The 16,212-nt window shown below is 41.0% G+C and overlaps 1 protein-coding gene across 4 annotated transcripts in view; it reads left to right on the top strand.

Moving 5' to 3' along the window:
• The window catches only part of frmd3 (FERM domain containing 3), a 50,726-nt gene that overhangs the window by 24,323 nt on the left and 10,191 nt on the right, over positions 1–16,212 (top strand). For 3 of the 4 annotated variants that reach the window (XM_052068629.1, XM_052068628.1, XM_052068627.1), the window contains 12 exons: positions 216–258; positions 1,857–1,935; positions 3,496–3,593; positions 5,585–5,708; positions 7,289–7,376; positions 7,482–7,570; positions 7,971–8,034; positions 8,253–8,288; positions 10,858–10,946; positions 12,082–12,156; positions 12,440–12,508; positions 13,585–13,709. In XM_052068629.1, coding sequence (XP_051924589.1) covers positions 216–258; positions 1,857–1,935; positions 3,496–3,593; positions 5,585–5,708; positions 7,289–7,376; positions 7,482–7,570; positions 7,971–8,034; positions 8,253–8,288; positions 10,858–10,946; positions 12,082–12,156; positions 12,440–12,508; positions 13,585–13,709 — 979 coding nt within the window. The remainder of the gene's footprint in view (positions 1–215; positions 259–1,856; positions 1,936–3,495; positions 3,594–5,584; positions 5,709–7,288; positions 7,377–7,481; positions 7,571–7,970; positions 8,035–8,252; positions 8,289–10,857; positions 10,947–12,081; positions 12,157–12,439; positions 12,509–13,584; positions 13,710–16,212) is intronic. The other variant, XM_052068630.1, reaches the window with a different exon arrangement.

Here is a 16,212-nt window from a genome sequence, read left to right as displayed (position 1 = left end):
ATTCTGCCCTAACGATGAAGTGTTCTTTAATACATCATTGCTTAAAATTATGCGTTTGTGATGATAAACAGCAGTTGAGGTGGTAATTCATCTCAACTGTGGAGAGCTTTGAAATGTTTTTAATATTAATGATGAGTTGTTAAACGGATTCGTGAGCGTGTACTATTCAACAGCGTGTAATAATGTGACCTCAATACTTTTTTTTTTTTTTAAAGCATTGGCTGGAGCCGAGTAAAGCTGTGATTCGACAGATGAAATGTAAGTGTACTTTCTTGAGTCATTTTCATGGATTTATGCATGGACGAATGTGATTAATATTATATATATTCTAATGGTATAAAACAATCATGCAAAAAAGATATGTGCTTCTTTTTGCTGAATCTGAGGGGAAAACATGAAATTAATAATGACCAAAAAAAGATCTAAAATTTATAATCCATACAAATTTACATGAAAACAATGTTTTTATTTTATATTTTTGTTAAATATATATTTTATTATTTTGATTTTCAATTTGAAAATTCAAAAAACCCATTGGAAAGATGGTAATAATCCAAATTTGATTTTATGACAGAATTGAATATCGCACAGTAAAAAAGGAGCACATGGAAATACAGGGTACACGTGTTCTCGTAATCCACATCTGCCTTTCACACATCATTTGTCATGTTATATTAATTTAGCATCATTAGTATTTATTGATGACTTGAAAACATTTACGGGTAAGTCCAATAATGTACAGTATTTATATTCTTGTAGAAAAATACATGCCTGTGGCCTCCGTGCGAGGAAGAACCCCTTTTTCCTGTCTGTCCTCTCTCTCTTCCTTGCATCATCTTGGCATCTTTTAATGGCCGGCCTGTTCTTCCTGTTCTGGTCTAAACTGATAACGGAACGGGGCTATTAATGGTGGAACATGTGCCAGGGAATTAGCCCGAGAGATCGAGATAGAGAAATGTGAGACGTTGATAGATAATGTGGCTAAAGAAAGAACGACAGACAGGAAAACGGAGATGAAGAGCTCGGTTGACAGGGAAGGAGAGAGAGGAAAAAGAGAGGCGCTGAGTCGTCCTGATGGGTCTTCTTCTCCCTGTGGCGGAGTTGTCTCTTAAATTAGGACGTGACGTATTTTTATTTCGGACATTGACGTCACATGTGCATACATGTGCCAACTTTGTTTCAAGAAATATCTCCGCCAGTAAGCTGCTCATGTCTTTTGAGGGTGAGTGTGTCGGGTGGGGGGAGCATTTCGGTTTTCAAAGGCATCTGACAATCCCCCCTTTTAACGGAATAATCAGCTCACTATTGTAATGGTCCCCATTTAAAATAACAGCTCCAATCTCTGCTCTTTTTACTCGAAATTTTTTTACCATCAAAATTTGAATCCATTCAACACAGTTTTAATCCGCATTCTATCAATGTGAATTATTCTGCACAAATATCCCATTGGTGGTTCACTACTCACAAATTCACCTGTAAATGTTTTTAAAATATTCATTGTACAAGCAATAATCACAATGTGGTGCTGTTAATTGTATCAATTTTAACGGATGTAAAAGTGCACTTCTGGGAATAGGCCTTATTACTCGTAAAAGAGGGAAGGGTCCACAAAGGGAGGTGCGGTATTGTTGTTCTGTGGCCTGGAAGGTGACCGACTGAATATCGACATACCGGTACTCTATAAACTTACCATCTTAAAAAATGGTCAAGCCATCACAATAATACAGAAAATGGTAGCTAGTTGTCAATAATTACAATGACAGAAATCTGAAAGATTGACTATGAAGAGCATCAAGAAAATGTTCCCAATTTGTTTGTGTGTGTGTGTGTTGCGCTCATCTTGTGTGTCTCCACAGCTCTGCAGCCCTTCACTATGTGCTTCAGAGTCAAATTCTACCCACACGAGCCAATGAAGATCAAAGAGGAGCTCACAAGGTACAAGACCCCTTCACAATAACTGCTCTCCTCAGTGATTGGTGCCACAGTAACTGAGAAAATATGGAAACGCTCTCCGGGAATGAACACGAACAATCTAGAATTAAATGCAAATCAAGGTTCGTTCCGTTCTTTCCTATAAACCCCTGATGTCAAACATACGGCCTGCGGGCCGGAACCGGCCCCCGAGGAGGTTCGATCAGGAAATGAAAAAATGCAACAAAAGAAACAGAACAGTGTAAAAAGTGTAGGCGGGGGTTACATTTAGATTTCATATGCACATGTAAATGGTTTAAGAAAATCCTTTCTTTACAAATCTCGTTTAATCTTAAAATGCATGACAATATTTTTAAATACTAATTACTTGTTCAAGTTTTGTGCCTTTGTACAACCAATGGGATCAGTTGCACTGCATATATGTGAATGATAAAAGTAAATTCAACATTTGTCCAAGGAAATCTAAGGTGTTTTATGAAATGTTAGGTAAATGAAATGTAGGTACGTTTCAACATTTTCCTCACCTTCTTGTGCTTCGCTGTAACAAAACAAAGGAAAGACATGCTATTTTGGTTATTTATAGCAGAGTATGGTATAATTTTAATGGTCTGGCCCACTTGACATCGACCGAGGCCATATGCGGCCCACAATATGAAATGAGTTTGACACCCCTGCTGTAAACTCATTTGGAAACTAAATCGGAATCTGCCATAGTCTGTCACTAACTTATGCTAAGTTAACACAGTGGTAAAGTCATAATTGCAAAAAAAACAAATAACACTTCTAGTTCAGACAAGCATATTTTTGCACCTTGTATAATGCCGTTGCAAACCGAGGACTCACTATATTGGCAAGAACAGTGATGAAAACGAATTATTTGATTTGAAACCGATGATGATTTTCTTGTGTCTTTGCGTCTGTGGAATGGGCTGATCCGAAATATGGTGCGGGATACGCAGCACAATATTACACGAGTCAGAACAGACAGTAGTCAGGCGCTTCATGAAATTCGCATAGACGTGTGAGTGGCGTCCCCGCCTCGGTAACCATGGCAACAAATGCATCCCTGGCTGCGGTGCCGCCGTCGTTTTTTATTTCCTTGGCAACTCGACACACTGCCTGCCGTTAAAATGTCATTTCCGTTTCCAGCCTTACGCCACCCCAAGTGTGTTTGTTTCTGTGTATGTCATATCGCAGCGTCACATGTGCTTCGGTCATGACAGTTTGTGACAACGTGTGGTGAAAATGTTTTCACATTAGCTGGATTTGAGGTCATGGGATGTGTTGCGGGATGATTTATCTGTATTTCATCATTCTGTTTTTTTTTTGGATATTCCACACAGGATTTCAGCTAATTAATGCAAAAAAGCATGAAAACAATTGCACATGGCTAGACAGCAGAGAATGTTTTTTATTTACCTGACATGCCAGTTTTGCTGTTGAATACATAGAAACCTATGTCGCACACTTAAGAAAAGACAATATGAACCTTGTTGCCTAAAATGCAAATGGTACTTCCTCTGTATTTGCATCTGGATTCCCTTTTCTCCTTTTTGTCTACAGGTACCTGCTCTACCTCCAGCTGAAAAGAGACGTCTACCACGGCCGTCTCCTATGTCCCTTTGCAGAAGCTGCCTATCTGGGCGCGTGCATTGTGCAGGGTGAGGCCATTTTTTGGGATTAATAATTGTAGTCCGCATCCGTGTCACTAGAGCGAAAACTGGGATTGGCAATTTTACACTGAGCGGCTCTGTATCGGCGCTGATGTGGAGCGCTCAGCTTTGCTCTTTTACTGCACATCAGGAGCGCCGCCTCTGTCGCAGCATCCACCTGTGTAATATGTGTTGATTTGGAGACTGTGCTGAGCTGTAACTCCTTTTCTGTCCATATGTTTTTTGTCATTTTCTCAAAATAGCGCGAGTGTGGTGAAAACATGGGCATGATTTTCTGTCCAGTGACATGCATTTAATTTTCTCTGTATATATTTTTAATTGTAACTCCCACTACAAGTTGTGTCAATCGGTGACAGAACACACACCCTTCACTTAGAAAGACTGAATCACAAACGCTCGATTGAGGGGATTTTGGGCACAGATTAGGAATGATTAGCGAGACTTGTTCTGTTAGAAATGAACATGTCTGCTCAGGTGCTCTGTGATTGGCTCGTGCGAAAGCACAGAAGCCACAGAAGAGTTCTCTCATTTCCAACTGTCACGATGTAATGAAGACGAACCCTTTAGGGCGATAACTTCGGAGCTGTGGATTAGTTTTAATTAGGCAACGCTTTGATTTCATCATTATGCTGATTTGTAATTAAGACTGAATTTCAAAGACAGATGGGACCGTTCCTGTGTTTACAGATAGGGGCTCGCTTCACAAATTCATGGCTCCACTTCTACGGCTGACTGGAATCCAAAAGAACCGTCATTCATATTGTATACAAATCGATGCAAAATGACAGTTGGATTGATATGATGGAGAAATGACAGCGACTGCTATAGAGGTTACACTCCCTCGTGACTACAGGTCCACAATGCATGGTGGACAAAAGTATTGGGATACTCAGTCATGATGCCTACTGGAAGTGGAATAAAATATGGAGCTTCCTCTCTTCTGGGAAAATAACCAAGTGTGTCTGTGGGGAATTTTTGTCCACCCATCGAGAACATTCATATTCTCTCTGATGGGCTTGTTACATCCCAAAACCACCAAGCATGCCTTTATGGACCTTGTTTTGTGCACAAGGGCACAGAAACTGTTCAAGCAAAGTTGGGAACAAAACAAAGGTCCAAAATATCTTGCTTCGATGAAGAAATAAAGACTCGGTTAAATCAATGTGTGGTGTTCACGGTTCAGTGCACACCTCTGTTTTAACAGTCCACTGTTTTATTCACATTTCAGGAATTTAATAGAAAAGTAAGGACATGCTGGCGCACAGAGTCTAAGCAGAAAGAATACTTGGGTGAATAGGAGACGAACAAAACACTGCAGTAGTATTGAACAAGGAATTCGGATATTCCAGAATTAACGCTTAATTGACAAGCTGGGATGCCATCACAGTAAACAAGTGCAATAATCCAACAACTGCTTTCCACTGCAGGTGGCCTTTAAAACCATTCTTGATCGCAATTGCCAGCAGATGCCCCCAAGCTGTCTCCACCCACCATCGATCACCAAGGAAACTGCGAAGTCGTCGATAAACAGAAAACAAAAACAAGCAACATAACACCATCAGTTTGAACAGTCAGAATTACTGTGCTATAAAAACGCTAATCATGACATTTGTTATTGAGTTGGCTCCAGCTGAATTGCCCCGGAGAGGCTCTTTAAATCCACTGCTAGTTTCATTTGTACCAAGTTAGTTTTAAGTTGTTTTTTTTTTTTTTTTTTTCACATGACAACCTATGCATGTAGCTAGAGTGTGTCATAGTTACTCATGGCTGTTTTCTGTGCTGAAAATCTTCAAACTGAACATAATACATACAGATATTTTTTCCTGCATTGTATTCGCATCGTGTTATGGCTAGTTTTGAACAGAAGCCCAGGGAAAAATTGTGTCAAGATTTCATGGGCCACGTGACAGGCCCGCGAGCCTTGAGTTTGACACCAGTGTCGTCGTGTATTCACCTCCAACCGTTTTGTCTCCGTTCAGCCGAGTTGGGGGACTATGACCCGGAGGAGCATCCGTCCGACTACATCCGAGACTTCAGGCTGTTCCCTAAACAGTCGCTTAAACTGGAAAGGAAAATCATGGACATACACAAGACTGAGCTCAGGTAAGAAAAACGAAGATGTTTTTGTCTGTGTCGCATGTTTCTTACTGGCCGTTTGATCTGTACACGCACTGAATAAGAACAGGAAGACGTAAAATAGAACAGCTTAAGTGACTTGGATGGATGGGACTGGAGGGAAGAGGCTATTTATAGATGGTGTGAAAATTAATTAAAGGCGTGTAAAAAAAAAAAGGGATTGGGAATCAGAAATGTGCTTTTAGACACTGTGTTGGATATAAATAGAAATAAAAATCAATGTTGCCTCACAACAAGAGTGTCCTGGTTGAATTCTGGCTTGTGGGCTTTGTTTTGGGTTAGAATTAACAAAATCAGTCGCTCTACAGTGGAGCCTCTCAATTTGAATACCCTAGAAGTTGAACACTTCTGAAATAATCTGCTGTCGCCATTTCCCCCAAAATTTGTGAAGTCATGACATGTACGCTCTGCGTTTCCTGAGACTTCATGAAAACTCACAGCATTTCATCTTTGTGAACATCTTGTGGAATAACACCACTTTTTGCTTGTGGCCTGGTGGCAAAGAGAAAAACGTGACAAAGATCGTCACAGACAAAATGCCGGCTCTTGTTACATGACCTCAAGTCAACTGAATTTACAACAGTTGACATGGGATGCACCTGGGTGCCGTTTCGGGCTTCCTGGCAAAGTGTGTGAGAATATATTACTTATGTACTTTTTCAAATTGTCGTTATCTATCGTTCTCTATTCAATTTTGCACCCTCAAAAATGAGCTTAATCAAAATTTTAAATAGGCTGTAACATAACAAAATGTGAAAGTGCGTTGGATTCTTTCTGGGTTAGCTGTATGCTTGACGATAGTGCTTGCGATGTATGTTTGACTGAAAAGTAAAACGCATTACGCCACTTGCCCCGTCCGTCTTGCTTGCGTCGACACGGTGAGCTCACGAGATGTTCTTATCCCGCTCCTGCAGGGTGTGTTTGTATGTTTGTTTCGAGCTGAGCTGCAGCCTGCGAGGTTTGTCACACTCTGAGCTTTGAAGGATCAAAGACAAATCCCTCATTTGTCAACAGCGCAGGGGCACACCAATGACGAGAACGCCCTTCGTCTGCCCCATTGGCTCCAAATGACAGTAATCACAGCACATGGCTGAGAAGGCCACTTTGGCGGTGCTCCGCATTCTTCCCATTAGCCTTTTCTGCTCTCTGCATATAAACAAATGTTTGCGACTGGGTTGACTTTGAGACGGATGAGCAGGTTGATTATTGGAAGGTGATTACTTTAATGTGACGCCAAAACAACTCAAGTCATAGCACATTTGTAGGATTGATAGTGCTGCAGGCATCCGTCCATTTTTGATGACCACAGAACACATACTGTAAACACAAACAAATGTTCTTCCTCAATTTCACACCTAGTGGATAATTTAGAGGAGGGTCAATGGAAGGTTAATTGAAAAATTGTCCTTTGCTGTAAATGAGAGTGTGAATACTCATTTATCCAGACAGTATGTGCCAGGTGAGCAACTTGACTTCTACTGTGTTCTTCCGAAGGTCCTTTGCGTTCATTTGTGAATTAATACGGTCTCTCTTCTCCGTCACACAAGGGGTCAATGTGCCGCCTTAGCGGAACTCAACATGCTCCAAAGGGCTCACAACCTTGAAACGTACGGAGTTGACCCTCACCCATGCAAGGTAGTTTGTACGACTTTTTATGAAATCCATCTTGTCTTAAAGATATTATCCCCTGTTTTGTCGCTTGCTAACCATGAGGGCATTTGTGTGTGTGTTTGTGTACAGGACTTCACTGGTTCCACAGCATTCCTCGGGTTTACAGCGACCGGTTTTGTGGTCTTCCAGGGAAACAAGAGGATCCATCTTCTCAAATGGTAATGAAAAATCTACACTATCCTGTGTCTTGTAAGCAAAGAAATTAAACAGCAAGTTATAATGTCCCCTCTAATATTCAAGTGTGCCAATTTTTCCGCGTGACTTTCTCTCGACATTTTTTTCATGAGCAAAACCAGGTACTTGCGTGTACTATTTGTTGTGCCTCGTTTGCTTGGGAATGCATATCCGATACTCTGGGTGACGTAAAACACTGCCGATCGCTCATTGGCTGACGAAACTTGTTCAACTTCAAATATAAGAGACAGAATGAACTCCATTCAGTGAATAAAGACTCCACTTTGATATAGCGGCCCTTCGTCAAAGCAGTTGGGAAAACGGTACAAAAATAAGCAAAACAATTGTAGCTTTTCACAGTTCCACGTTTCATGCTTTGTGCAGGGCCGACGTCAGTAAGCTCAAGTTTGAAGGGAAAACATTTTACGTCATCGGCATTCAAAAAGAGGTGAGTGTGCCGACCTCCTCCTCCTCCTCCTTTCATGTGTCGAGATGAAGTCGGAAACTTCATCGCCGCGTTAACACCTCTCATGTTGACCCAGTCACTGTGATTCGTGTGACCTTTCTGCTGTCCTTCCTGCTTTTCCCCTTTGCTGACCTTAAACGCAACTCGACTGTTTACGCCCTATTACACACAAACTGTGTATTTGTGTGCTACCGTTTCAGATCTCCTTAACAGGCAGGATACACTGTAACAGGATGGTGGGTGTGCTAACCTCCTCACTCCCATCATGTGACCCAAAGTTACCCAAACACAAGACGCCCCTTCGACCAGAATACATTCACTGAACCAGTGATGAAACAGTTTACAGTTTAAAAAGCCATGATGAAATATCAGAGTATAAGAGTAGAAGAAGAAGATTATGTGGTCAGACGGTGAAGGCGATATTTGAAATATATGTTTTGGTACAAAACAAAAAGAAAACAGCCGAGATGATTGCAATATTTTGGGGTAGATTTTTGTGTCGCTTATTTTCATATACAGGTATATATATACTGTGTGTGTGTGTGTGTGTAATATATATATATATATATATACACTGTATATCAAATAAAAAATAGGATTTATATATAAAATCATGACAATATTGATAACTGTCATCCTTTCTGCCATTGTAATTGTGATCACAATTTTTTCATACAGTTTCATCTCTTCCAGTGGAGTTACCTTGGAATGCCGTCCAAATTCCATGCTTCATTTGACATTAAATAGCAGTCCTGTGTTTGGGTACACGTTTCATGAACATCTGGCCGTTGCAATTGCAGCTTTGATGGCTCACTCACATTTGTGCTAGTGCCCCTTCATTCCGCAGCTGATTGTGTTTGACATTGGAGACTGACTCTCATCGCTGATTGGGTGCATCGTTAAGGCTCCGTTACGGCCATTATCGTTAAGTCAAAAGCTGAGTTTGGTCTCCAATGTGTTGGCTGGCTAGCCAACCGCTAAATCTGCGCTAATCCAATGTGATGACGGCTGCTTCGTTTTATCTTTGTGTTTCTGTCTCTTCTCTCCGTTTGTAAATGTAGTCGTCACTGGTGAGTACACGAGGAGGCAGTCGGCACCGCATTTCACTGTTGAACTCGAGCCTACCGATACGATCTCCCTCAAAACACCACCATCACGTCACATACATCCACTGTCCCACAGGCCCCTCATGTTACATGAAGAGGCATTTTGTTTGCTTATTGTCTGCTTGTTGGGTGTCATTGTTTGTGTGCACAGTAATCTCCCGCATAGTGCTATATATATATTTTTTATCCTTAGCTATTCGCTGAAAACTCACCTATTCGCAATTATTGAATTGCCCTAAGATATGACAAGATGTCACCTAAGCGGGAAAGTACAGTAATCGGTGTCAACGAAGGGAAATGAAGTGATGACTCTTGACTGACTTGACTTTGTATATGTGGGAGGACTTGAGTTTATCCTGCGTTGTCAATGGATGTTAGAGAAAGTCCTTGCAGCATGCTTGTGGCACTTATTTTTCCAGAATCCAATAATCTATAAGCCATTTATTTATAGGGGTGTTGTTGTAAGAGGCATTTGAAATTATATGAAACTGTTTTGGGGTCTGAGTTTATTTACAGTCGAAATATAAATATACCGTACTTTCCGCACTAAAAGGCGCACCTAAAAAGCCTTCCATTTTCCTAAAAGCTCACAGCGTGCCAGAAAATCTTATGGGCCTTGTGTATGGTCATTACAGTAATATTTCGGTCCCTAAATGGCTCCTTTCTAGAGACATGCTTACAACGCAGAGTTCAAACTTCAGGCGATCGGTTTCGCAGTTGAACACGGAAATAGAGCAGTGGCAAGAGAGTTCAATGTTAACGAATCAATGTTATAACTTGCTGTTGGTTAAATGAACTGTGTCGCTGCTGTATTAAATAAGTTTTACTGACATCTGATCGTTGCTATATGAATCAGGGTGTAGTGTAGTGTTCTGTTGGTATATCCTTGAGCGTAGCTCCATCTAGCGGATGCATTGTAGATTGCGGGGAATTGCTACACATGAGTTCGTTTGTGTTCTTATGTCATGTAATGTTGGCACGAGTGAGTGTTTGTAGCTCATCTCATTGTCATCTTGACATCGGTACGTTCAGAAAACACCCCGAGAGTGAGGGGACGATCTCTATTTTTGTCATTTTGCAGGAGCGTGATTTCAGATTGAAGGCGCATCAACCTTTTTTTGCAAAGAAATTTTTAGGGTTGACTTCCTCATTAAAAATGACCAAAATTGAGTTATGCGCTCTCTTCTTCTCATGGCACAATTCAAATTTACACAGTGGCTCGTGACATCACACCCGTCAATGTCTTTCACTGAGTCATTCTGCCGTCATTGATCTCTCTCCCCAGCACTGAGCGGAATCGATTGATTTTCTCAAATTACTAGACGCACGTAGCAACTGTAAACCCGCACTGACTGCAATATGTCTATCTTCCAGGCCTGTTAGGACCTCACTACTGCCCTCGTTGTGCTAAACACTTCCGATTGTGGCTGTCAGCTGCTCTTTTTTTGCACCGCTCCCCCTCTCTTTGTGTCTGTGTAGTGGACCCACGCATATTTGCAGCTCAGCATCAATTCGAAGATTAAAAAGATTGGTTGTCTATCTCTGTTCATTGAAGATTTTTTTAGAGTAAAAAAATATATATAATTTATGGTTGGGTCCATTCCTTATCCCCTGCGAAGAACGGAGTGCACTGTATTAACGTCTCACAGTGATTGTTTTGTTTTGTTTTTCGTAACTTATCACCTCTTTTTGTGTGCAGAAGAAACTGGTGTTGACGTTTCACACCTCGACCCCTGCAGCTTGTAAGCACTTGTGGAAGTGTGGGGTCGAAAATCAGGCTTTTTACAAGTGCGTCTCTCTCTCTCTCTCTCTCACACACACACACACACACACACACACACACACACACACACATACTGCACAGTGGAACCTTCAAGGTTGAACACACTTAATTCTGATTTTAAAAACGAAAAAAAAAAAACAAACAAAAACAAAACATGACACTATGACAATGCACCCAGTAGTTGCGGCTGTCCTTCAATCTATTTTCATGCCTCTAAGGCCCACGCAACCTGCAAAACATCACTCTGACTGTATTCCCGCCTCGCTGAAAAGCCAACACTGTCCTTGAGTGGGGAGCAGCTGATTGCTCGGAGGCCAGAGTGAAGTGTCAGGAATTGAAAATAAGGAAATGTCTCGCCAGCATCACTCTGCTTTTGTGAAGTGGGGTACACTCGTGAACAGGTTTTCAACAACTTGACAGATAATAAGGGGGCGGGGGGATCATTGAGTGTGTACTCTGTGTTCTTATATTGTGCGGTGTGGTCCAAATGACAAACAGAACACCACACAGATAACAATAATGATCACTTGTGAATACACTTTGCCATTGTAAATATTGAACAGGTTTAACATCTATGACTGTCAACCGGAAGTATTTCCTGGGCAGGTCTTTCAACCTATCATTTTTTTATTTTACCTCCCTTCCACCATCCGCTTCTTCTTTCCTTCCTTTCTTCTTTTCATGTAATCATTTTTTTGTTTTCTTCCTTCCTCTCTCACTCAATAAATCTTGACCCAGTTCTGCCCCATGATATAATTAGTATTAACAGATAATTTGGCAGGTTATTTTCTCATGGATTTTTTTTTTTTTAAACGACAGTCGGAAAATGATTCTACGGTTCGATTGCGCTTCCAGGAACAATTCCCATGCAGCTCAAGTGTCTCAATGGAAGCGAGGCAGACTAATGTAATTTCACATATGTCAAACAAGCATAATATCTGATACCATTGTGTTGGTCAATTAAAAGTCCGTACAGTATTATTGTACTTTGATTCATACCGAGCTGGCGACGAACAATCACCAATTCTCAGTCACACAAATTACACACATCTCTAAATGTCTTTGTTGAGCGCTTAATGCAACAGATGCTTTGTGATCATGAAGCTATTTGTATGTGTCTTGTCTCCCTCTTTCTAATAGATGTGCAAAATCAAGTCAAATAAAGACCATGTCCAGTAGCAACATTTTCTTCAAGGGCAGCAGATTCAGATACAGGTGACATGAATTTTATTGTTCGTAACGTATGAATACATGTGGATGTTGTGTGGATTATGCTGCTCTATCTACAGGTACATCTAACAAAATTAGAATTAAAAAAAAAAATGTTGTCGGTTTGTTATGGCGTTATAGAGCCCCTAACGAGAAACTTTTAAACAAAAAAAAAGGCAATTATCAACATTTTGTGTAAGGGGGGGGATGTCAGGTCATTCTCTTCAAGTCTGTCTAATAAATGCGACGCTGTCTGATGAAAGTGAAATGTGTTGGGGGTTTTTTGTAGCGGAAGAGTAGCCAAGGAGGTGATAGAAGCAAGCTCAAAAATCCAGAGAGATCCACCTGAGGTGTGCAGGTAAGGCTTACTCGCACGGCATGTATGTTGACATTGTTCAAAGACAAACGCACTAAAGAGAAACTTGGAAGAAAAGTAAACCAGAATCATCTTTTAACCCTTTGAGGGACAGCGGTCACTACAGTGGACAGTTTATCATGTTATCAGGTTACAGGGTGCATGAAAGGGTAAAAACTAGATTGACACTAACCCAGCAACATAGACAAATGCTTAAAACAATGCTATATGAGCATTTCTGAAGAAAAAAATTGTATTTGTACTGATTTCACAGAACGAGCATCACATTATTAATTTTTAGAACATACATTAATTGCAAAGTTACCAGAAAGAAATTGTGCATGTTAAATCACAGTCAATGCCATGTTGAACATTTTGACACTTCCACATTGTAAAAATGCACCCGTAGGAAAATGTTGTTGGAAGCTTTTGTAGGACATGTGGTTTCTCAGATACCGGTATGCATATTTCAAAATATGTTCACTTTTTTTCTGTGATTGGTAGGAGTAGGCTAATGCATTGTCAACATTATTTTTATCATGACATTCAATTCAATAAATAAATGAGCCTACAAAAAGGGACTGTTTTTAAAAATAATAATAATAATAATAATTTATGTGCTTTTATACAAAATCTTACCAACTCACAATACTGAAGGCCGAACACAATGATACAAAAATGACACTTTGTACACCCCCCACCAGTTAAAATTATGAAAGGACACATTTTCACCAATGCGAGCTCTGTAGCCAACCTGTGTGGGTAAAGAAATGTCAAGTCCTATATCAAAATGGACACTTGCATCGCTTTATCCTGTGACATTTTTTTTTTACCAGTTTCAGGCCACCCGTTTTGTTAAGATAAGATAAGCTTTATTTGTCTCACACTGGGGACATTTTCAGTCTACAGCAGCAAAATTGGGGTGTGGGGGGGAGAAAAAGTGTTTCATTGCACAAAATAAATGTACACAGTTCAATAAAAGTGCAATATAAAATAAAGCATTAGCAATATATTTGTAGTATTTTTGAACGTTCCTCTCAATTTTCATCAGTCATTTTAGTTGACGTTTGTGTTTTCAGGGTGCAGTTTGGCCAAAGTCGAAGCTTTAGCTCATTGAGTCATAAAAACCTCATCATGAACATGGAACCTCTGGTACCAGCCCTGCCCTCGACCACCGAGTACGACGAGACAGCCGCGGAAAACGGTAGGCGGATACTCTATTCCTCGCTACACACAAACGCAGGAAGGTCATATGCGCATGCACGTACGCAAGCCCTCACATAGAACGCTAATTGAGCAGCTGAAGCTCTCGTCCCTCCATCAGTCCGGTCTCCCTGGAGACGGCAATTGCCGCCTGCTAAAAATACCCTTCCCATGATCCTCCCTGAGGGTGCCGCCATGTCTGTGGATGCAGGCTTCTCCCTCTCTGTGCATGTCAACATTTTTTTATGTGCAGTGTGCAATGTGAGATCCCTCAGACCGAGCATGAAATTCAATTATGTGGGATAATCATGTGTTTGGACTGACGAAGAGAAGATTCACGGTTGGCTGTTATTGCTTCAGTCCCTTCTAACGTGAGGATTCAAAGCTCGAAATGATGATCCGGTCATACCTTGATTCACGAGTGGAATTTATTCTGCCACCAAGCTCGTAACATTTACTCACATTAATTTTCACTCGAAATAAATTGAAATGCCACTAATCCATTCCCTTCTGGAAAATTTATTTTTACATTGCCTGTTTTTCATAAAGAATATAGCGCCATGTTCGATGGAAACGTGAAACGTAAGAAACATAAAATGTTTGGGAATAGACTGAATTTATAGTGTAATTACTGTAGGCACTGTAGTATTTGTCTTGGAGGTGTGCCTTTAAGGAGGGCCATGCGAGTGTTTTCATTTTGTATTTGCGTGCTTGACTCTTTGTTTTGTTCAATAAACAGCCCACAAGTGAGGGCATTACAATACCTTCTTATTTTTATTATTATTATTTTTTTAAACTTCGCTCAAGGTGCAGTTTAGCTTAATCTCACTGGTAATTCAAATTTTGGCTTGCAAGACAGCAAAAGAAAAAAAAAGAAACTAATGAACCTAAATGATGGAATGGATCATAACGCAAAAAAAAGTCAATTAGGGCCCTTTAAGTCAAGGTACCATTGAAGTGGACCTTGTGGTTCCTCTACAGCAGGTGTGCTCATTAGGTAGATCCTGATCTACCGGTAGATCTAAGACGGGTCCCAAGTAGATCCGCGGAGTGTCGAGGAGAAAAAAAACAAACAACCATTTGTGTGTCTTTGTACATGTTAATAATATAAATTTTTTGTGTTAATGTACACTGCGCCCTAATCATCTTCTCATCTCTCATCTCATCTTCCGTACCGCTTGATCCTCACTAGGGTCGCGGGGGGTGCTGGAGCCTATCCCAGCCGTCTCCGGGCAGTAGGCGGGGGACACCCTGAATCGGTTGCCAGCCAATCGCAGGGCACACATAGACGAACAACCATCCATGCTCACACTCACACCTAGGGACAATTTAGAGTGTTCAATCAGCCTGCCATGCAAATTTTTGGAATGTGGGAGGAAACCGGAGCACCTGGAGAAAACCCACGCAGGCCCGGGGAGAACATGCAAACTCCACACAGGGAGGCCGGAGCTGGACCTAATCATCTTATCAGTCTCATTTTTACCCAAAATTTTTTAAAAATAAAATAAAGCAGGTAAATCTTGAATTTACGGTGGCGCGTGATGACGTCACCGGAAGTTGTTAGCTTTCAGCAGTCTGCAATTGCAGCTTGTGATCAGAACTGTTGCGCTTTATCTTTTATCGTCATTATTCTCATTCAGAGTTTGCTTCGTGTACAGTTCACCGAGGGCATGAGCAAAGAATAGGAATCTAGGAGGGCCCAGGGAAGAACTTTAAAACGGTACGTGTGAGCTACGATAGTTAACAGGCTGCAAAAGTGCGTCGCATGCCTCAGTTTCAGGCTGTTTCTCATCAGGGCGTGCGTGCGTGCGTGCGTGCGCGCCGGTAAGGGTAGATCCCGGGAGGTTAGTTGATCGAAAAGTAGATCTTCGATCCAAAAAGTTTGAGCACCCTTGCTCTACAGTCACACTTATTATATATATATATCTTTAGATGTATTTAGATCTATATCTACATACTAAACTGAAACACTGTCATGCAGAGGCTTTAATTTTAATATGCAAATTGTCCCATTGTGAGACTACAAAAGGATATCTGATCTTAATATGAATAATCAGGCGGTTTCCTGCCCACTCTTACACAAGCCCTTGAAAACCCGCCTATTGTTACACTTGCCAGCATCGGTGAGTTGACAAGAAGTAGCGTGTCAAGTCTTTCGCAAATTTCAGGTTCGGTCATCGTGATAACAACTGGCAATTAGCCGAGCAGTATCTGCTGTAAGGTGGACTGAAGGTCGGCCTCTTTTAAAATGTGCATTTTTCACCAAGACAAGAAATACTGTTGGTGTGTAAAATGTACTGGAACTCTTGATCCATCCAGTATTTAGAAAGAAAAAAAAGAACGTCATAGATATGGTTTGACGACACTGGGGAATTGTGGAGGGAAAAAAGGAATAACATTTAATGGTGGCTGTGCCAAAGACACACATACACACACGCACATGCACACACACAGAGCATTATAGGACCTCAGAGAACCACCTTTTAAGTCCAGATTGATACTGT

Source organism: Hippocampus zosterae, chromosome 6, assembly GCF_025434085.1.
Source record: "Hippocampus zosterae strain Florida chromosome 6, ASM2543408v3, whole genome shotgun sequence".
Lineage (NCBI taxonomy): Eukaryota > Metazoa > Chordata > Actinopteri > Syngnathiformes > Syngnathidae > Hippocampus > Hippocampus zosterae.
This window is presented reverse-complemented; position numbering and strand designations above follow the sequence as displayed.